Source organism: Sander lucioperca, chromosome 5 (assembly GCF_008315115.2).
Source record: "Sander lucioperca isolate FBNREF2018 chromosome 5, SLUC_FBN_1.2, whole genome shotgun sequence".
Lineage (NCBI taxonomy): Eukaryota > Metazoa > Chordata > Actinopteri > Perciformes > Percidae > Sander > Sander lucioperca.
In genome coordinates, this window is record NC_050177.1 from 1,533,475 (window position 1) to 1,556,320 (window position 22,846).

The following is a 22,846-nucleotide window of genomic DNA, read 5'->3' on the forward strand; positions in this document are numbered from 1 at the left end:
AAGGGAAGTGCATCCTGGATCCTGGAAAAATCTCCCCAAGGGCGTGTATACAGGGATCACAAGCTTCTGTCAACCAAGAACACATCGTTGTTGGATTATTGCACTTTTAATCTGTCTTTTCTCAATTATAAATCCGAGCAAAACTTTAATAAAGTTGTGACTTGTTTGACAGAACTTGCCACTGTTTTAAAGACATTTTCAATCCCACTGAAATGAAAAATAATCCTCTTCTTCTGCTGCACAATAATGAAGATTTCTTTAACAAATTCCCCAAATTATAAATTATTATTGCTTTTTTTTTGGGCCAGAGATAACCAGGAAGAGACGTATCTCCTTGCTTGTCTTGTAAGACCCATTGTTATTACCAGGTTAATTTACCAAAATATGAATCTCACTTAACATTATTTTATATTTCAATTAAGCTTTTATTTCCTCAGCATCATCAAAAACGACAAGATAGATGTGTCACTTCCGGCTGCCATGTTTGTTTGGTTCAACTGTAACAGATATGTGGTAAGTGTGTGGTAAATTAGTGCATATGTATCTGTGTATCTGTATGTTGTAATACTACGATTGCTGCTTTTAGCCCTTACAGCAGTTTTAGGTTTTCTCCTCCATGTTTTGTGATCCAGATGTGGCCCACACCCTTTCTGTGATGTGGTCCTCATCTGGCTCTGTCGTGTCTTGACAGAGTTCTAGGCTGGCCACATTCAGGTTGAGTCATCGGCATGATTCTGCACGGTATCTGGGCCTGAAGGAAGTGACAGATGTGGGCTCCAGTTACATGCTGTCTGTGTTCCTTGTAAATCCACGTCTGTATATTCTGAACCCGACCGTCGATAAAACCTGCTAAATCATTTTACTTGATCGTGTAATTGTTCAGTAGTGTTTTTGTAAGTTAAGTCTCAGTGTCTGCCATAGTTTCTCCCATCACTGAGCCACACATTGACCTTAAAGAACCCTGGTATGGGTCAGTGGAGAGTTCCCATGATGTCCATGATGGCCTAAAAGATTTTCCACGGCCATTTATACCACTGACAAGAAAACAATTCTGTAGCACAAACACAGAGCTGTTGCCGGGCTTTCAGCTATCAACGGTTTGAGTTGTTGAAGGAAGGTCCTGGGTTTGGATCTCTGTCCTGGTTTTTTTGGTGTGGATTTTTATACAGTCTAGGGTATGAATATAGCAGGTAATGGGTTTCCTCCAAATATGAAAATCATGCATATCATAATGTAGAATATAATACTCCTGCCATTCATCTTGAGTAAAGCACTATCCTCGGAGCTGGAGTAGGTTCACGGGGGCTGTACACAGAACATTTTTTAGGGAACACATTTCCACATGAGGATCACTTAATGCAATTTTCTTAGACATTTTGGGAAATATGCTTATTTGCTTTCTTGCCAAGAGTTTAATGAATAAATTGACACAATTTTCATGTTGGTTTGGTAGATGTGAAGCTACACCCAGCAGCTGGTTAGCTTAGCTTAGTATAAAGACTGAAGACAAGTGGGAAACAGCTAGCCTAGCACCGTCCAAAGGTAACTGAATCCACCTACCAGCACCTCTAACTCTTACTCATTAAAACATTATATCTCACTTATTCAGTCTGTAAAAAAAAGTTTAAAAAACATGTTGTGGTTATACAAGGGTCATGTGCCAGACTATTTGTTGGCTGGGAGCAGTTAATGAAATCTTGTTGTTACCGTGAGGTTGCCAGGCAACCAGCGGAAACTTCTATCCCCAACCTTAACCCTTTAATTCAAAGCGGCAGAGTGGTAGTGATCTTCTCATCCAACGCTCAGCAAGAAAGTTAATTAGCTTATTTCCCAAAATGATTCCCTAAGTCGAGCTCAATGAAACTTAAAGTGCTCATATTATGCTCATCTTCAGGTTCATAATTGTATTTAGAGGTTGTACCAGAATAGGTTTACATGGTTTGATTTTCAAAAAACACCATATTTTTGTTGTACTGCACATTGCTGCAGCTCCTCTTTTCACCCTGTGTGTTGAGCTCTCTGTATTAGCTACGGTGAGACATCTCACTTCTGTTCCATCTTTGTTGGGAGTCGCACATGTGCAGTACCTAGGTAAGGACTACTAACCAGTCAGAAGCAGAGTATGAGGGCGTGCCATGCTAGCAGCTAGCAGCTAGCAGCTAGGCGAGCATTATAACGTGTGTTACAAAGTGACCACGTTTGTCTCTGAAGTAAAGGCTGGACTACAACAGAGCTGTTTGGAGCAGTTTGTGAACAGTGTTTTCTGTTGGAGATGGTAAGTTCCTTTGGGGTGGACTTTGGGCTTTTTCACTTTGTAAACCTATAACATGCACAAAAAAGATATATAACACAATAAAAGTAAGGGGAAAAGCCATTTAGCATAATATGAGCACTTTAAATTCCAGTTCAAAAAACACTCAGATCTAAATTCATGACTCGTCAGAGGTTTAACAGCTGCCGCTTGTTTTCACAGACAGAGGTTGCTAGGCACAATAAAACACCCTCCGCATGCTCTGTTATTTTCTTCGTGAAGTAATCGCTGTCTTGTTTGTGGAGTTTATGTAAAAGGCCGGCCGACTCCCGCAGTGTAAACGGTGGGGCCAGGGTCAGGTCGGCTGTTTTCCACCCCGCAGTACTAAGCTCTGTTAACACGGAGCAGCAGGGAGGCAGGAGCTGCTCTGACTCAGCAAATAAAGTGCTTAACTCTTCACTCTCTCTGGACCACAGAGCTGCTTCACTGATCTCACTGGGGAGAGATGTTGGCTTTTTATTTAAAAGCGAACCTTCAGCCTTTGATATAGTGGGATTTCCTGAGCAACACTGCAGACAAACTGCCTAACCTGCAATGAAATATACATATGTTTTTATGTAGGCCTATTTAAAGAAATGCTAAGCTCGGCTACTGTATAAATAGTAATCTTTTTACCAATCATAGGCTACAGTATCACTTATATCAGTTGAGCTAAGCCAAAGTATAGTATTCAATAAATACCTTTCTTATCCTCTGCACAAACATGCGTGAATTAATACATGTGAGCACAACACGTAACATGTTGTTTTGATAAACAGTGGAAGATGTCACGATATGTGCTATTTTATGTTTGTCTATTTATAGTCAGGGGGAGATGATGCTAGTCTGCCTACAAGCTAAACACTTAAGCTTGTGACCAGCAGATTTCAGTTCAGCAGCTATTTTTCAAAATAGTTTTTTTTTAACCACTTCTCTTACAAAAATGCATCCAATCTGCTATTGCATAATTAATCGGATCATTTATTGGACGTCTCAACACTGTTTTGTTATGACTGTTGAAATCTGGTGCCTGAGTAATCCTGCAAAATTTGATGGCAACAAACAGCAGTGTGATGAATTTTGTCCATAACTGTTTGGTCATGAGCCTGACACTTAATTATTGCACAAACCATCCTTATACAAAATCAGAGTGCTCCTGGACAGGATTAACATATACTCCAAAAATCCACGATTGTATATCACTGTGCGTTTTGATGCAACACATTCTTGCCACTTTATACAACAAATCAACTCATTTAGAGAAATGTTCTGCCTCGTCCAAGGATTTTCACTCAAGAGTGTGGCAGTAGCATGAACAGGCAACACCATTTTCACATTTATCACACAAAAGAGTTGGCTGACTTAAATTCAGATTTTAGTCTAGAAAAACTATAAATCTATCTTAATCTAGTACTCTCATGCCCATATATACATTGAAAGAGTTGTTGATCTCTGAAATCATTCCTCCTCTGGCCGTGAAGCAAATCTATACCAGCTCAGCTAATTGTTGAGTTATCCAGGTCCTTCCATCTATATTATTTCATTTATATAAATATATTTACATAATTAGATACCAAAATGTTCCTCTGTTTCAGGCAAAGGTCTTAAATAGTTAAATAGTAGTTATCTTGTGGTGATTATAGCTTGTCAGTAATGCAGTTTTTAACACGTCACATACTTCTGAATGTCACAAGGCAGTGATCAGCCATCACACAGTATCATTTTATTACGTCAGTTAACAAGGCGGCAACTGCTTCCTCATTTGAGACCGATCAGAAAATATTTCTTTTCTTTTTCAGCAATTTGTAGTTTGTACAAATGACAGACACACACACTCGATTGTTTCTGAATTTCATCACAAATGATTTGAGTTGACAATTGAAATATACAAGCAAAATAAACCTTCTGAGGTGAGAAAATGTAATAGAATGTCGAAATTAAAAATGTACAGTGCATCATTGACGTGGTCATAATGTAAACAATATTATCAGAAAAGAAAAACATTGTTTTGATCGGCAGCTAGATTCAGAAGTTATGCCCGTGGACTCAACTGTGAGCGTGCTGAAAGAGAGAGAGGCAAACAGGAAGCCAGACGGAAAGACAAAGAAAACAGAGAAACATCACATGCCAACATTTTTGTTTGAGTCTACTTCAGTGTCTCTGAGAAACCAGAGGCAGCGTTTCCTCCTGAATCCGCTTCGCTTCCGTTACCTCGTAAACATTGGCACTTTCATTGGTGTTCCTGTTGGCACTAACTGGAAGACAAACTTGTTTCTCTGAGGAACCAAAATTATTTCAAGATTAATTCTTGTCATTGGCTTTTCTGTAGCAAACACACAATGAAAGTACATGCATCAAAAATGTAAGACTCATCCCATCTGGATGCATCGTGAGCATTCTGCCAGTAAAAATAATGCTTTACTTTGCTCTCCAGTGGGATAATATGATTTTCTGTTACTTCACTCATTCAGAAACACAAAAGGGAGGGAAATGAGCTTTGACGCTTGCATGAATCTAGCTGACGTTTACATCTGGAGAGATATGTTGGCATCCATACATATACACTACAGGTTTGAACCACATCTCCAAACCATACGAAAATACCCTCTAATGGGACCCATAGAAGCGCTTCATAAATTAGCGCCCCTAGTAGTGGCAGGTGGCAGGTTACGAGTAAAAAAAAAAAATGTCAATGCCTTGTTTGCCTGTCAGATCTCTCACGTCGTCTGTGACGGGTCTGCTTTCTGTCCCCAGAGTCAGAACAAAACACGGGGAAGCAGCGTTCCGTTTTTAAGCACCATATATGTGGAACAAACTCCCAGAAAACCACAGGTCCGCTGCAACTCTCAGAAGACTTTTCTGTTTGCTTCTGCCTCTTATTAAATCAAATAATTAATTTCCTAGTCTGCACTGTAACTTTTATTCTTGTATTTTATAGCTTACTCTATTTGAGCTTGTTTTCATTTCCTATTCTCTTGGCTCTTTAACGACTGTTTTAATTGTAGTGTATTTCTTTTGCACTTTGTCTCAATGCTCTTAATGGGTTATGTAAAGAACTTGGAATTGGCTTGAAATGTGCTCCATAAATAAACTAAATGCTTTTTGTCTCCAAGAAAACAATCATTTATGGGAGGCAGACAGAAGCGTTATGTCACACTCATTTGTAAATGGAACTTGTGTGTTATAAAAACAATGTAATTTTATTTTATTTTTTTTTACGCCCAAACAGGTTAGTGCTAAATACCTTCAGAATAATTTCCGTGTGCAAATTTCAACATTGCCAACTGCCATCTTGAACTGTATGATAATTTAAATGGTTGCAAGTTGTAACAGAAATCATTTGCTCTTATTGCTTTCTTCCACTTCCACATGACACGAACACAACACCAGTTCTACAGCCTTTCTGGCAGAGCTGCTCTAGAAAAAGAAACAATCTCATTGGTTGGAGTTGGACGACTCTTTGGTGGAGCCACAGTGACACTATTCTGGAAAAGAAAACTATCTCATCTTTAATCAAAAGGCAAAAGATAAGAGAAGGAGAAGAGTGAGGAAGAAATATTTGCTTATATCAATAAGGATGAACTAGTTAGCAAAGCATGCTGACCATCCAAAATCATTCATTCCCTGCAAGTCAATGTTTTTGTGTGACTCAACCCATTGAGGTTTCATTCAAACAATGAGACAGCTTCTGCCGAAAACAGCAGCTCTGACAAAGAGAAATATTTCTATTTAGGTAGAATTAAAATCTTAGATAATAAAAGAACAGGAAGGAAATATTTTAGGGTTGGCGTGGTGACATAATGTTCTTGACTCTTCCTCCAACATAGTAACGAGTGCCTTGTACAACCTGCTGTTAGCAGGGTCGAATAGGAAAATTAAAATATAAAACAGGAGGAGGGGGGTGGTGGTGGTGGTGAACAAGTGGCACATGTGTAATGGAAACACTCCACCATCTACAGGAGCTGGAGGAGACAAGATCTGAAACACAACCGTCGCTCCATTTTCATCCAGGTTACGGCTTCTCTGTGGCTCAGGCTTAATTAACCAGGGAGTGTATCCATCAGTATTTGACTGGCAGATAGTACACATGTTGTTAATCCAGAGTCTTGAGAAACCTGCCGTTGGTCCGTTGTGCCCTGCTGGGGTTAAAACCTGCAGTTCTTCAGGAACATGTTGATCAATCACAGTCCAACCAGAGCTGAACCCGCAGAGTTACTCCATGGTGTTTCTGTTGTAGTCATATGACAGCCGTCGCTTAGCGGCAGCATTCTGAGCGTGCTGATTGGCCGAGGGGAGGCCGGGGGAGAGACGGCGATTGGATGTCCAGGGAGCAGGTCTGCTTTCCTGCAGAGATAAGAACACGAGGATGCAGATGTGATATTAGACTATTGAACACCTGCTAAAATCAGCAACACAACTCTGTGGTCTACTCCTTAAGTGCTGAAGTGATGGGTTGATTAATCGATTCTTTGGTTGACAGAAAATGTATGTACAACAATTATGAGAATTGATCATCCGGTTCCATGACAGGATTTGCAGTTTTTTTTCTATATGATTGTAAATGGAAGATTTTTCTTATTTATTCAATGACGGCACCTTGGGTTTTGGGACACTAGGAACTTGGCTTTGGGTATGGGCTAATCTGGATCAACGACAATACATTTCCAGGATAACTGCCTCACATCCGGTGCTGCCAGATGTTACACTGGATGTCCCTCACCTTCCACTCTCTGTGTTGCCGTTCTCAAACTCTGTTCGCTACGGGAAACAACAACAACCTTCGAGCTAGCAAGCTATACGCTAGAAATGGTAAGTTTTTTGAGGTCCGAAAAGGCGCATTACTGACGTGTAGGCCTACTAAGTGTAATATTGTGATTATAACGACAACAACGGTTACCAACAAAATAAGTGATAATCAATCTGTATTCATACTGTGGAGCAATTTGCTCTTGAAATACAAAAAACAAAACAAGACAGGATTTCTAGTCCCTACCTGTTTAGTCAGCCAGCCAATTTGAGCTATAGCTTTGTGGAGATCATGGGATTTCCCAAAATGAATAAATCCCGCCCGCACATATAAACACAAAACTGCTTTGCTAGCTCCATCGTGTTGTAACTAAGACATCTGCTGAAAAAAAAGAAATTGTATTCATTTGCATGATTGACTAGACGCAAGCTTTTATTTTGAAAAGTCGAAGCTCTGGGACGGCACGCGCCGGGAGGGTATGAGACGGGAGACATGAGACGGGAGGTCTCCAGGCTGTAGCCATACCCGACTCAGTTTTGAAGAAGATTTGGATCATAGAACAAGGCAGGCCTGCTTGGTTCTTTCGGGGAATGATTGTAAAGATTTAGAAAGAATATGGTTACGGCATTAACTCTCTAACTGGGACGTTTTGGGACCGATTGGTGGGATTGCTGTAGACGAAATACACACGCTGATACACTGGTAAAATTACATTTAACCATGTATCCCCCTAATTTAAATAGATCATGTTACTGTATTGTGTGAACAGTTAACTTCATTTAATATCGTCTCTGGCGTTTTCTTTTGCGGGATGCAAATGTTCCACCAAAACAAGTTCCTTCCAGAGATCATTTTGCAGAGCCACCGTCACTGCGGCTGGAGCCTATAGCGCTGCCCAAGACGATTGTGATTGGTTTAAAGGAATGTAAACAAGCCCAAGCGTTTTTTTTTCTCCTTATACAGTCTATGTTTTTTTTTCTCTTATCCCAGATTGTATGTGTGGAGGAGCCAGTCCAGATAGGTCTGGCAATGCAGGACTACAGTAGGTATGGGCCGATACCAGGTACTGATCCGATTGCAGTGTTTATTTAATAAGCTGTATGCCTCACTGTGTGGACGTGACTGGGATCATTAAGAATAAAACCTTTGTATAATTTCACAAATAAAACCGTTAAAAAAATCTAATTCAGTAGTTACCAAATAAGCAACAAATCAGTAAGTAACAGCTAATGAATGGTTAGCTGACACGTACCTCCTGAATAACTCAAGAAAAGACAAGATTAATAGCTAAAACAATAAATAAAAACACAGTGGTAGTTCCTGCTCTGCTAATCCTGGAGGTGTAAATCACACATCAGGTGCTCTGTAGCTTTCTCACATGGTTTGGTTCAACTCTGCGACCAGCCTGCCTGCTCTGTTCATTTATCAGCGGCGGTGAAGCGTTAGGAGTGTTTTGCATTTAACAGCGGCCACTTCATTTGAATGGAGCTGCCATTTTCTTCAGTTAAACAGCACTATCAGGTCATTTGACATGCTGTTAAGGCTGCCCTGACAAATTCAATTTAAAAACCTTGACGCTTAACAAATGGTAATTGGACACTAAGTGCTCTGTGCTAATTCCTCTGCACAAACTTATGTGTAGAAATAATGTGTGTGTGTGTGTGTGTGTGTGTGTGTGTGTGTGTGTGTGTGTGTAGAGACAGAGAAATCATTTACCGTAACATTTGATTTGAAAAGTGTTTTCTAAACAGAATGCTGAAACACGTCAGCATGATGTGAATCGAGTTATACTTTGATATGAGATATATAGGAGACATATTTTGATATGAGATAGATTATGTTTTCTAAAGAATGCTGCAGTTCCATTCCCCACGTCTGTCAGTGTGAATGATACCAGTAGTTACTCACAGTGTGCGGCTGCGCCAGGCGCAAAGTCCTCAGCAGCAGGTCACGAGACACGCCATTCTCTCTCTTGTATCTCTGGCATATCATTTTGTTCAAGTCATGGAAACTGTCCAACAGCCTGCAGGGTCAAACAGGAACAGAGGAAGCAATGATTCAATGGATGTTGTTTTTCTCACAGAGTGACAGGTGTGACAGGAGAGTTTTGAAGACAGTCTTCATTTACGGAAAAATGCTATAAAGCTGGATTACTGAAACTTAAATGGTCAATAAGTAGTGACTTTATTCAAATCCTTTATTTGATATACAAACTCCTCAATGAAACTTGGGAATCAGATAACTACCCACAGTAAATCGTCCATGTTATTTGGGATTTTCTTGGGAGAATTTATGCGTCACTTCAATGTAAATTCAGTCTGTGAACTGCTTTTAAATTATTTCGTTAATGAAACTGATGATACTGAATAATGGCAAATGGTGCTCCAATAAACAATGTCAGCATTCCAACAACCCATATTTGTTAAATCGCAATGTGCATCAATGAACATGTTCTGTTTTCAGAGATGCAGTCAACCCCCACCTTGCAGTTCACCACATAAACCACTGGGTGGCCACAATTTGTTACATTTAAAAAACTGATCCACAAATCCACACAACTACAATGATTCTAACATAGATTTTACAACAAAACATCAAATGAGGACTTTTTTCTTTTGTACTTATTTCCATAAGCTCGTGGTTCTCCACTGCACAACTCTGGCACAAATACATAGAAACAAACAGTGCTGATGCAAATGCAGAAATGTTCAATACTTGCAAAGAAAAATAATTCCTTTGGTATGACTATGATGTGACATCTCTGAGACACTGAAAACTCACAAACATTTTAGCGTCAGAGACAAAGGAAATCTCTTCTTAGGTACTAATCACTGGCAGATGTTGCATATTGTTGATGATACACATTATTGTTATTATATATCATTAACCAACTGCTCTTGTATGAATAATGCTCAATTCAGTAGTATTTATTCCATATGATTGCACTACGCAAAAATGAATTGGTGGTTTATGAAAAGGTGGAGTCAGCGAGGACATATTCACTGAATTTGACAAAAAGTGTACTGGATTGGAATCGCAGAGCCTTAAATCAAAGAAAAAAAATTCTGAGATTTGACAATATTTTAAAACAGCATTAATCATGCAATTAAGTATCAAAAAAGTTAATAAAAAGAGAGTAACACAATATAATTGTAGGGGTATGCATGTTTAAAAACAAAGGCTCAGGATTAATGTAAAACAATAAATAAAAATCATTGTATTTCTGTTAAAGAGGATTTCTTTGTTATCCGTTTGTTTTTTCTGTTCTTTTAATCACATATTGTTTGTGTAATTATTTACAGACCAAAATACATTTCAATTTTAATTAAAGTGCTCATATTATGCACATTTTCAGTTTCTTAATTGTATTTAGAGGTTGTACCTGAATAGGTTTACATGGTTTAATTTTCAAAAAACACCATATTTTTGTTGTACTGCACATTGCTGCAGCTCCTCTTTTCACCCTGTGTGTTGAGCTCTCTGTTTTAGCTACAGAGTGAGGCATCTCACTGTTCCATCTTAGTTGGGAGTTGCACATGCTCAGTAGCTAGGTAAGGACTACTAGCCAGTCAGAAGCAGAGTTTGAGGGCGTGCCACGCTAGCAGCTAGGCGAGCATTATAACATGTGTTACAAAGATACGCACGTTTGTCTCTGAAGTAAAGGCTGGACTACAATAGAGCTGTTTGGAGCAGTTTGTGAACAGTGTTTTCTGTTGGAAATGGTAACTCCCTTTGGGGTGGACTTTGGGCTTTTTCAATTTGTAAACCTATAACATGCATACACGAGATATATAACACAATAAAGGAAAGGGAAAAAGCCAAAAAGCATAATATAAAAATATATATAGCAAAATATATATAATTTTCAGGGAGAAACCCACTTGTGATCAACAGTCCCCTGTTCAAACGAGTGACGGTTACTGTGTCATCCCACTTTCATGTTATCATGAGCGTAAAGCATGAGCATAAAGGATAAAACATCCCACATTAGAAAACACATATTTTCCTCTAGTTGTTAAACTGCTCAGCTGTTGCACACTTGCTGTACTGTTGCTGTGTTCATGTCCTGTCACATTTGCAGTAGATATGAGCTTCTGACAGGAAAGAATCCTCCATGTCATTTTCCTAAAGCGGATTACAAGCACGTCATGTAGAGTTTTCTGTGTGCTTTAATACGTCCTTTTGGGGGCTACAAATTGGAGCAATGCGTCAACACAGCCAGCAAACACTGCAGCAGATCAATTGATATACAGTAAATCAAAATGCATGGGCGTACATTTCATCTAACGGACGGAGGGGGACAATAACCATAACATTTCTTAAGAGAATTATTGAAGGGGACACAAATAATACAGCCACATCTGTTCTTGTAACAGGATATGTGTAGTTGTGGAACTCCAGTAAGTAGGCTGGCAAAGGCTAATTTATTCACTTTAAACATCGGATGAAGTGATTCTTTTCTCTAATACAGATGATGCTGAACTGAGAATTGAGCCTTCTAGCATGCAAGCTAACTAACAAGCCAGCCCGCCAGCATCTGTATTAGAGAAAAGAATAACTTCATCCGATGTTTGAAGTGAATAAAACAGCCTTGTGTGGGCTCAGTCGAGATGGTCTACCTACCCCTGGTCCTGGCTGGCTCTGCCCCTGAGGAGCTGGGTCAGTGTGGGAACAGTATCGTGGTCACAGGGGTCACTTGAAGATGAAGCAGGCAGCGAGGGGAAGGCTTCAGCAAAGACAGCCGCCTACAGGACAGACAAAGACATCTCATCAGTTACTACAACATCAGAGAGTTTGGCAGCCCTCTTCAGTTCATCACGTTTGAACTTAATACTTGATTGTTTTTTTTTTTAAGAGGATTTTTTTGGGGCATTTTAGGCCTTTAATTGACAGGACAGATGAAAACATGAAAGGGGAGAGAGAGAGGGGGAATGACATGCAGCAAAGTGCCGCAGGTCGGAGTCGAACCCGGGCCCACTGCGTCAAGGAGTAAACCTCTATATACAGGAGCCCAACTGAGCTATCTGGGCGCCTATACTTAATTGTTTTGAAGGCCTCTTCATTACACTATAAGCATATGAGTCAACTCATTTGAAAGCAGTTTTCTCCCAACACTCTCCTTCACTGCAGCTTTCCGCAGAGCTCATTTTTCATCTACATCTTTTCACTGTGTTAGATGTCCACTGGGAGAGTCTTCCTGCAGTGCCGGCTTCTTTTTCTTTCCCAATTTTTAAAGAAAAAAAAGCACTGAGAGCTTAGAGGATCTAATGTGAGTTAAAAAAACAAAACAAAAACACGACTAGTTTTAGGTCTAAAAACTGTTTCCATGGTATTGGTGCAGGAAACTGAAAAACACCAACGACAGTATGGCTCATAATTACTTCTAAACAAGTCACATTTTGGATCCAATGATTAAAAAAAAAAAAACAGTCAGAATAAGGCGTTGATTAACATGTCTAAAGAGTCTACAGTCATGCTAGCAGCTAATTAGCACTAAATACTCAGTAGGCCTATAGCTGAGGCTGATGAACATTTCCATAAAAACCACAAATGTCAAAGAAGTGGCTTCAGGTGGATACGCAGATTAAATTTATTGAAAAAAAATTCTGGTACAGGATATAAAATCCTCCTTTACAGACTCAAGCAACACAAAATTATATATATATATATTCACTTTTTTGCAGACATGCAGGAAATGGTCACAGGTCAGACTCGAACCCTGGACCGCTGCATCAAGGAATAAACCTCTATGTATACAAGCGCCTGCTCTAGCCACTGACCCAACCCAGCCACTATATATTCACATTTCAACATTTTGTTTTCATAAATAAGTTACTTAAATTACTGACACGCTTTATAATTATACATTACACCTTTTGACAGGCAAAATGCATCCAACTTATTCTTAAAAGAATGAATTGAAGGAGAATGCACAGCTTCTTCTGGAAGCTTGTTCCATGATTTTACCGCATGGAGTGTGAAAAAAATTCTCTCTTTTCAGACAGGCATGTTCTAGGGTAAAGTTTGAAAGAATTCCCTCGTGTCGCATACCTATTGCTCCAAATTAAATGATGCACAAAAGTCTAATTAGCTGAAATAAGTCATGACCAGTTTATTTTAGACACATCTAGGATAACATGCAGTATAGCTGTCCTTTGGGGTACAACTGCTCTGATAAATGCGGCCTGGATTTATAAACAGAAAAATATTCCATATACTGCGTGTTTATTGTTGTTATTGATCTACTTTGGGAGCCTCAGGGGCCTTGCAGCCAGCAGCCAGCCTGTGTCAACACATTTAGCCCTCAGCTGGAAAATTAAGTGGGGAGAGGACAGTGGTGTGTTGTTAGATATTGAAGCAGCCTCAGTAACTCAACCTCAAATACCTCTAAGTGGATGCTTTAATTCAAATATTCTTACAGTACCAGGAATGCAAAGGGTTTTAGGTTTGAGCTAAAATGGTGGGAATGGAAGCTTAAAAACAGTTCTTGTTTGTGGGTCTAATTTCACTTTAAAGTTCTTTTTTGTCTGTGGACAAAGCCATAGTAAATACATTGGAATGGCACCACTGCTGTGTCTGAGTTGCACAGGTTTTTTTTAAAGCAATCTCAAAGCACTAGAAGTAGAGCCCCTGCAGTCTACATGTCAAAGTGTCCTTGAGCAAGATGCTGAACCCCAAAGTGTGAATGTTTATCTCTCCCCTCCTGCTGAGCAGGTGGCACCTTGCATGGTAGCCTCTGCCATCAGTGTATGAATGTGTGAATCCTGGCTTGTATTGTAAAGTGATTTGAGTGGTCGCTAAGACTAGAAAAGCGCTATATAAATGCAGTCCATTTATTTTGGAACACTTTTCACTTTAGAAGCAATCTGCCCGCAACATTAGCTGTCCCGGGGATCTGCAGTTACCACTGGCTTTGATTTTCTGTCTGACTTTCAATATCAATAGTTGCAAACTATTTGGTCTGAGATTCAGAAAATACAGTTTAGACTCAAATTGACCCTGAAAAGGGAATATTTGTATGAACACAAGGCCAGCTAAAGGCCAAAATCATGAGCAATTTGCTACCAAAAAAATCCATATCACCCTCTGTATTTTAAAATAGTTTAAACCCAGGGTTGGCCTAGATCTGGGCAAGTGATAGGATTTAGACATAAAGGTTACTTCAAATAGAAGGTATTGGTTATTTTGATAGTGAGTTTTGACCACAACTTTGATACAGTATGCCTGCAGAAAATCTAATATCTATCTAAAACGTTGTCACTTTTTCATAATAAAGAACATGATCTTGTGTAAAATTACAGTTTTCACCAACATTCAACAGGAATTCACCTCAGAGATATGCATTCTTGCAGTGATGGTAGCGTCAAGAGACCCCTAAGCAATGCAGCCAGAACAACTAACTAGCATGTTCATGAACTATCAACAAAGCTAGCTAGCGGCTGGTTAGCTCAGTTGGTAGAGCGGGCACACACATACAGAGGTTTTTCCTCGACGCAGAAGGTCCAGGGGTTGAATCCGACCTGCATGTCTTCCCCTTTCATATCTCAGCTTTCCTATCTAATAAAGGCAGAAATGCCCAAAAAAAACCAAAGCTAGCTACTGTATGCTCATACATGTGTCTTACGGTCAAAGTATTGTTAATTTAAAATGATTATGACTTAAGTAGAAGTAAAAGTAAAATAACTAATTCAGTAAGAATGAAAAAGTATCTCTTAAAAAAACCACTAATGCAATTTATTACATCAATGTATTACTTCAAACAGGTCTTAATCTCAAAACAGCGAGAATTTTGTGTGTGAGTGTCACTTATACTCAAAGGAGAGGCTTGGACGCAGTCTGCATTGTGTGTGTGTGTGTGTGTGTGTGTGTGTGTGTGTGTGTGTGGGTAGGTGTGTAAGAAGATCTAAGGGTAAATTTCTACTTTATGGTTATGTGGAAGCCATCTTAAAGAGGCCGAGCACAGAAGTACAACTATACCAGATTCTGATTGGCCAAGAGGCTGTTTCTGCTCTCCTCCACGGCGCTGGTTGGCCACCACTGTCCCACCATGTCTCGGCCTTCATCTGACGAATCCTGAGGAAAAGCTGTCCAGGTGTCGTCTGATTGGTGGAAGGAGCTGTCTGTCCAGCCTGGTGTCCAGTGGGTCGACTCCCCGGTGATGGCGTGGTTTCCAAGTGCTGTTATCAGACACAAACACACACACGGTTAATATTAGTCTACAGTCTCCGTTGTATATGTCCCTGTAGTGTTGTTGTGCATTTCCAGCTTGCTTCGCCCTCATTCAGATGACCTGGATGGACGACCAACTAAACCTACATTGCACTGAAGGGGTTAGCTGTGCAATAGCAACAACCGGCATTTATTATAACTGAAAATAATTATTAGGATTACAACGTAAAGAGTCAGTTTAACTAATTGACACTCCCAGTGGCATTTAGCCAGGTAGTTTTAGTTTAATTCCAGATGCCAAGATTTGGGGATATCTGCCACTCATACTTCTACTACCATCCCAACAACATCCCAGTTACAATGTTCGGTCACTATAAACCTCTAACAACACGCTTGATGAACCTTTTAGAAGAATATCATTACATTTTGCACAAGCCAAAGAAAAAGAATGTTGTAGTTTGAACGTCTCCGCTAATACTTCAGAATTGCTGTGTAGTTTCAGTGTGATTTTTTACACCTGAACACAGGAACACAGGTTTTAAATTAACGTTGGAGCTGTATCAGCCAATATACCCTGAGATTTGGTATCAGAAGGTAAACCATGGGATCTTAGCACCCCCTCAAACCTGGGTGTTCTTTTTCAGCAGCAGTTCATGACGAGTTGCATTAATTGTTACGTTAAAGGTCCCATATTATGCTCATTTTCATGTTCACATTTGTATTTTGGGTTTCTACTAGAACATGTTTACATTATTTTTTGAATACTATCTGTCAAAATATATCCTGTATTCACCCTCTGTCTGAAACACACTTTTTATAGCGCCTGTCTCTTTAAGCCCCCCTCCCGAAAAAGCCCAGTCTGCTCTGATTGGTCAGTGCTTCCGGGTCTTCTGCATCTGCGATCTCTGAGTCTCTGCTCCATCATTGCAGCCGGGGAATGACGGAAGTCCTGGCGGTTCGTTTAAAGGCACAGTTTCTAAATACGGGCTGTGTGCATTTCTCTGTGGATTGAGTGTTTTGATACTTTCACAGTATTTATATAGAGCACCTCAACCTGCTTTATAATAAAAGAAAACTCAAGAAATCTCACTTTTTACAATACGGGACCTTTAATCACTCTGTTGCAAGTAAACAAGTGAGTGAATACAGTATTTGTGTGTGAGTCATTGCTGAGAAGTTACCAGCTGTATCAGGGGACTCTCTGCAAGGAAGGGACTTCACGCATTCATACCTTACCTTCCATTGCTGAGCCATTGCTTTTGGCAAATCAAACCAAAATGATCTGCATGGCTACTAAAGGTGCAAAAAAAGCATTTTTGTTGTCATGTAGGTGAAGTGAGCTAACCTGACATAGCCAGACTAATTTGCAAATGTGTATTAGTCCGGAACGTCTTAGTTCATTTCGATTTTTCCAAGGGGCGAGAGGCACAAATGCCTCTGGACGCAATTGAATAGACCTACAACCAATCAGAGCAAGCTTAAAGTGACCCTTAAGGAGTAAAAACTTGCAAAAACACTGGAATAATCCTTTAACACATTAAATGCACACAAAGGGCTTTCTGTCACTGTAGACAGCACCTTCTGCTGATAACTCTTTAGCAATATGTTTAAATAATCACAAAAATGTCTTGAGGTGGATAAACTGAGAAATAAATAATAAGTAAAACCCGGCTTAGCCTTGTTTGGCCCCGCAGTGGAAACTGGGCTTAGGTGATTAGCCAAAGGGAACATAACAAGAGAACATAAAGACTGATTAACACAGAAAAACAAAAAGGCACAAAGATGCCACACACCCAGCTGCATGTGTGTCATGAGTGCTACATTATATTGTCAGATTATTATTTTAGTTATTCAGTTAACTCAGAGCGCTGTGGATGAGTCTGACATTATTTATTAGTACATTTAGTATTTAGTATTTTTTTGCTTTAAAAGGACCATACCAGTGTGCTTGTGAGTTTTAGCTCCTTCACGATAAATCATGTATACTTTACATTTGTGACCATTTGCGATACATTTTTGGATTGATTTTTCCTTCCAATCACAGCCATTTGTTTCCATTCCAGAAGTGTGCCCCTCATTATACATTTCCATTTAGATTGTCTTTTAACATACACACAGAAACATGCGACTCTTCTGGTTTATTTGATGATCATACTGTTTAGTTTATCTTATCAGTTTTATATATCTCAACATCGTTTCTGAAAAATCATGTTTGGTTCATCATTTTGCCAGTGGTGAATGGGCCCAAATACTACAATACCCATGAGCCTCGGCTGCCATTGCTATGGGAAGAAGCCCGTCAGAGGTGCGAAATCAGAGCTGCAGCGAACGCTTCATCTTTGAATTTGTGAACAAAACACGGCAACATAGTTGTCAAATTAATCCAAAACTGACCAGGAACAGTACATTTCTGTAAATTTCAGATTGTGTTTCAGTTTTCTCAACACTCTAATCTTTAGCTTTCAACGCCATTAGCTACACACATAGCATGATTTTGAAATAGCTGAAATGCACCTGGGAGGGGGGGGGGGGGGGGGTTTCCACAGGCTTGAAGCTTCAACTTTTTATCAACAAACCAAATGTTTTTCTAATTTGTAAATCTTTTGTATCATAATTTAACTGGGAGAGTTAGGTGAACCAACTGTGAGTCACATAACAATATTAATGGAAAAAATGAATTGGACTTTAACTTCCAGAACCAGAAGCGTCCAAAATAGCACCTCCAAGTCTCCAGTATTGTTTGTCAGTGTTAGATCATATGTCCAGATTGATTTAAAAAGTCTCCACTTGATGACCTCATAATGATAATGTGGCTTCTAATCCATACTGTAACAACTGGAAAAATAGATTCACATTTCTAACACATACAGCAGGGTTTGCAGTGATTAACTGTGACATAGAGTCTATGTGGTTTGGTATGGCCCTTTAAAACAGAGTATGTGTATATGCATTCCTAGAACTGTACAAAAGGTTAAAAATGCACTAATACCCTGAGTGCTGATATTCTTCGGTCTCTAAATCTGTGTGTTTCTGACATCTCTGTAATACTCTACTTCTGAGGTCAGCTTAGTTGCCTTTAACCAAAAGATCCTCTTTCCCATGTCTGTCAAACAGAAAGGCAAACTTACTGAAGCTCCCAAAGGCGAGAGATACTAAAAGAGAAAGAAAGAGAGGGAGGGCAAGGCCAGCTAAGAAGACACAGAACGACAAACCATGAGACTCACCAGCACTTTCTCTGCTCCCACAAGGCACTGAGGCAGACATGGTGTATCCCGCGCTGCAGGCTGGCTTTCCCTCTGCCTGCATGAATACTCCAAACTCATCTTCCTCCTTATCCTCCTCCTCCTCTTTCCCCACCTCCTCAGTGGCCACGGTGGAGCCCCTCTCCTCCTCGCCGTGCTCTTCCACCTGTCTCCCGAGCCTCCTCTTCCCTTCCTGGCCTTCTTTTAGGTCTTGTGCTGGCACGCCGACCCCTTCCTTCTCCTCCTCCTCCTCCTCCTCCGTCTCCAGACAGGGCAGGCATGTTGCCATGGATCCCAGGGGAGGCAACAAGGGGGCAGGATTAGCCAGGGAGTGTGCAAGAGCGGTGGAGGGATCAGCACAGGCAACATTTGTGATGTTTGTGCTGGTCTCTCCATTCGCTTCAATGTGACTGATGCTTGTTTGTCCACAGGTGGCTCCAACCTCTTTCTTCCTTCCACTGCATCCCCAGTTGTCTTTTAGTGCACAGTTTTTCGTTACTTCTTTGTCATTATCCTCCTGTATGGTACTGTCATTCAAGTCATCCTCAGGGTGTCGTTCTTTATCGTCATCGCTTTTACCCTCGCCATCGTCTGGCTCGTTGCAGGTGCACTCCCTTCTCCAAATCTCCCCGGCTTCATCCCCTTCCCTAGGATTTACTCTCTCCCCTATATTCTCCTCCTGTGACTCCTCTTCTCTAACATCCCACACCAGCTCATCTCTCCGCTCTGCTCCATTAAGCTCAGTTGTACAACGGTGGCAACTGTTTTCGGTAACGTTTCTGCTGTCTGTCTCAAAAATGGAAGGAGCTACGTGTCTGAGAGGCGACAATGGAGCCTCTCTCTCCTCCAGCTCTTTGCTGTTTCCTACCGTTTGAAAGAGCAACAGAGGTTTTCTGTTTTTGTTCTCGTTCCCAGTGTTGTCCTCGTCAGCCACACAGTTCAGCTCTTGTTGCTCAAATGTGCTTACATCCAGTTCTTCTTTACCCGTACTAATCCCTGGGTCTGCTACCCCTTGTTGATACCCCTCGAGGGAATCTTCTCTGCTGTTCTCTTGCTCTCTCCGACCACCACAAGTGTCACGGTCAGCATTGCAGTGCTCGGGGGAGACTGCGGTGCTGATGGAGGCAGGGCAGGTGGAGACAGAGACGTCCTCATAGCAGTCAGATACAACCGAGAATCCTGTAGGCGTCTGATTAAAGCTCCCTTCCTCCTCTTCAACATCCGCACTCTCCATCTCTTTTTCTGATTCTTGATCTGCCTCCACGTGATCCGAAAATCCATTCACATTAGCTGCTATTACTTCTTTTACACTTTGTTTTCTGTCACAATATCTGTTATGTCGTGATGTAAAGTCATCTGTCACCGGTCCAGAGTGGCCATGAATGAAATCATCAAGTCCGGTATGTATTTTCATAACCTCAGAGTTTGTATCCTCCTCTCTCTCCGTATAGTCGTCCTTGCCGTGAGAGGTTTGTGCCTTTAGCTCCTCGTTGCTCTCGGCTTCTCTGATCTCTTCAACATCACAGCCGCTGTGAGATTCTGGGTGAAAGTGGTTCAATTCTAGGTCAGGTTTTGGTACAGCCAAAACAGAGTTAGATGACTCTAATGTGCTGAGGCATTCCTTCTCCTCCTCCTCATTCTTTTGCCTCTCCTTCCTCATTCCTTTCACCTCACTGTTCAGCCTGTTTGAGGTGCTTCTTCTTGGACTTTCACCTCCCTCGTGTGGATCCTGGCTTTCCCTCCTCTGTGCTTTCCTTCCACACTGAGTACAGGTTTTGAGAGAAGCATTGTGGCAGCATCTAGGACTTCTGCATGCTCCCTCTTTCTCCTGTCTGGCTCTCCTGCTGTCCTGCTGCGGGCTGGGAAACTGTTTACTGGCCAGGCCTCCTTTGTCTAGCTCTTCCTGCCTTTCTTCCAGAGGGATTTCTCCGGCAGGATCCTCCCTGCTACTCTGATGCCTCTCTCTGCTCACGCCTGTTTTCTCCCGGGCTGCTGCATTACTGGATTTCCTCCATCTCCGGCCAGATCGCACCCTAACCCGGTTTACTCCGGTATGTGCCGGCGGAGTTGGCCCATTGTCCCTTCTCCCAGTTGGGATGTCTCTGCCTCCTCCTCCTTCTCCTCCTGTCTTCCCTCTCAGCCATCCCCCAACCACGCTGGAGGCGGCACTGTTAGTCGCACCAGAACTGGGCTTAGCTGTGGAGTACAAACAGCTCCCTTTCTCAGTCCGGAGGAAGAGGCATTGAGTTTGGGTCTTCCCACCACCCTCTGAGGTCTTCAGAGTGGCAACTGTTACCAAAGCTCCGATCCCAGCCTGCCTGGCATCCAGTCCCAAGGGAAGCCCGTACCCCATGCGACCCCACTCCCCGCTCAGGTACACATCTGCAGGCCTGGGGCAGGAAGTCGAACCCCCGCGGACCACAGGAGGAGCTGTGGGGGCTTGTCCTCCTCCCAGCATACCACCAGCCTTTCGGCGGCTCTTGGAGCACAGGGCCCAGGCTCGGAGGCCTCGGATCAGCGGCAGGTCTCCCAGGCCCAGCTCCAGCCGGCTGGGGAAGGGCAGAGAGGCTCTGGAGCACTTCTGGAGCATGTCCCGGGTGGAGCCTGACACATTCAGGCAGGGGTAGTTGTTGTTGTTATTCTGCTGGAGCATGGTGCTTGTTGTTGGCCTCATTTATGTTTTATTGGTTCATCCTCGCTTATACTTTATTAAAATGCAGCCTGTCAGGTCAAGTTGAATTCTCATTTATAAGAGAATGCTGGCCCTATCAAGAGTCTATTCTTGATTCAGAGCGTGAAAGCTCAAATGTAAAAAGATCACAGTTTGGAAAAAAATACCCTAAGCATTATGCAGTAGCTGAAATACTCTTGAGAATGTCTTACTGATTCATTCTGACAAGGGAGAATATATTTACTTGACACTGCAAGAGAGAGCTGACTCAGTGCATTCTAACGACATCTGAGTTTTTGGACACAAAGACAAAAATAGAATGGGTTGTTTTTCCTGACAGCGAGATGGAGTTGTGCTTCTGTTTCCCCTTAATCGCTCCTTAACTTTGGAGAGTCTCCTGGCGAAGAAAAGAAACGCCCAGGTCAGACGTCCAGCTGTCAGCGCCGATGATGGAGAGGATAATGAGAAGTTTGTTTTCAACCAGACTGATGCTCAGCGATGCCTTCTTCAGAGCTTCACTGCCCACCCCGTCGGCCAGTCTTTCTCACTGACTCAGCTGTCATAAAACCACCTGCAGGGGAAGTGGGACAAAACAAGGAAAATCAGGACAAACTGTTGAAAAAAAAAAAAAAAAGTGCTGTGCGCACATTAAGAAACAATAGACTCATCAGTTAGTCTAATTGTTTGATATGGTAAATATAGCACGCATCATGCGAGACACAGTTCAATCCTTTATTTCAACTGTCTGATTAATTAGAAAGCAATTAGAGCGGATTCTAGGCAGATGTAATTAAAATGTAAATGAAAACATAATTTCTCATAATGAATTCCACGCAGAGAGGTGATTTTGTTTGACTTTTGGCTGACTGGATTACAGCTATCATGTCTGTGGGGGTGTGAGTCTGTCAAAGGTCATACATTTAAATCCAAGTGGCTTCTTTTCAAACTGCTCCTACACAATCAAGCCCCAATCTTATATAAAAATGTGCATTCACACCATGTCCATTGTGGTTCCAATTAAATTAGTCGTTGCATCAGCCATAGAGAATCATCAACTGGACTAAAAATGAAACACAGGTGGCCATAAATCCATAAATCCACTACTCATGCCTACACAGTTTAAAGGATTTACCCAAAGTCACTCAATAAAACCGCCACATAAGCAGCAGAAATAGGTTTGGGCCACGCATATCACACTTAGCCTACTCCTATCAGCAGGCTGTGTACCACTATGATGAAGATGAACAACGTCAAACCACACACTGTACCTGGAAAAACCACTATCCCCAGCCTTTATGTCCTGAAAGGGATGCCCGATGAAAGGTTTGCTTGTTTCTTAGCTCGTTCGATGCCTAGGTGTCTCCGGTCCAGGCTTTGAATGAAGTGTCCTTTACTTAATGTCTTTGTGCTTCCTTGTTGTTTACTGACGAAGCCTTTATTCAACCGTCCTCGGGCTGTGGAGCGTCCTTTAGTGGGATCAGCGCCGCCACATCCTTCCAGTCGGCCTGCACCACTGGCGCTACAGCACTACAAATGAGTTAAACATGCATTCACTTCTGTCCCATCGTCTAAATTAGAGCTGAACACCACGCAGTGAATCTTATTTCCGTGTCTCCCCCCAGTCGTTCGGCCACTGCGCATCATGTCATCAACCGCTCGGCATCGTGCGTCGCCGCATCTTACCGCAGTAGCCTCCGGTGCGCTCACATAGCAGGATGACGGAGAGC

General features: G+C 41.6%; 1 protein-coding gene and 1 long non-coding RNA gene across 2 annotated transcripts; one reads left to right on the forward strand and one right to left on the reverse strand.

Annotated features, from left to right (window-relative positions):
• The first annotated feature begins 18 nt into the window (after window positions 1-18).
• On the forward strand, window positions 19-1,010 carry LOC116053140. The gene is made up of 3 exons (XR_004897293.1): window positions 19-345; window positions 438-513; window positions 633-1,010. It is a non-coding gene; the product is annotated as an uncharacterized LOC116053140 (long non-coding RNA).
• A 2,981-nt stretch (window positions 1,011-3,991) lies between these two features.
• si:ch211-14c7.2 lies at window positions 3,992-22,846 on the reverse strand. Its single transcript, XM_036001002.1, has 7 exons — window positions 22,388-22,846; window positions 18,431-21,690; window positions 15,015-15,214; window positions 11,661-11,782; window positions 8,946-9,060; window positions 6,138-6,634; window positions 3,992-6,106 (listed from the first exon to the last, which is right to left on the reverse strand). The coding sequence occupies exons 2-6, from the start codon at window positions 21,120-21,122 to the stop codon at window positions 6,503-6,505; spliced, it is 3,261 nt and encodes a 1,086-aa protein (XP_035856895.1). The 5' UTR covers window positions 21,123-21,690; window positions 22,388-22,846; the 3' UTR covers window positions 3,992-6,106; window positions 6,138-6,502.

Coding starts and splice junctions, on each gene's coding strand:
- si:ch211-14c7.2 (XM_036001002.1), bottom strand. CDS start 21,122: ATGAGGCCAACAACAAGCACCATGCTCCAGCAGAATAACAACAACAAC. Junction 11,783..15,014: donor TCTTGGCCAATCAGAATCTG/GTATAGTTGTAC, acceptor TCTGTCCTGTAG/GCGGCTGTCTTTGCTGAAGC. Junction 6,635..8,945: donor GCCTGGCGCAGCCGCACACT/GTGAGTAACTAC, acceptor TTATCTCTGCAG/GAAAGCAGACCTGCTCCCTG.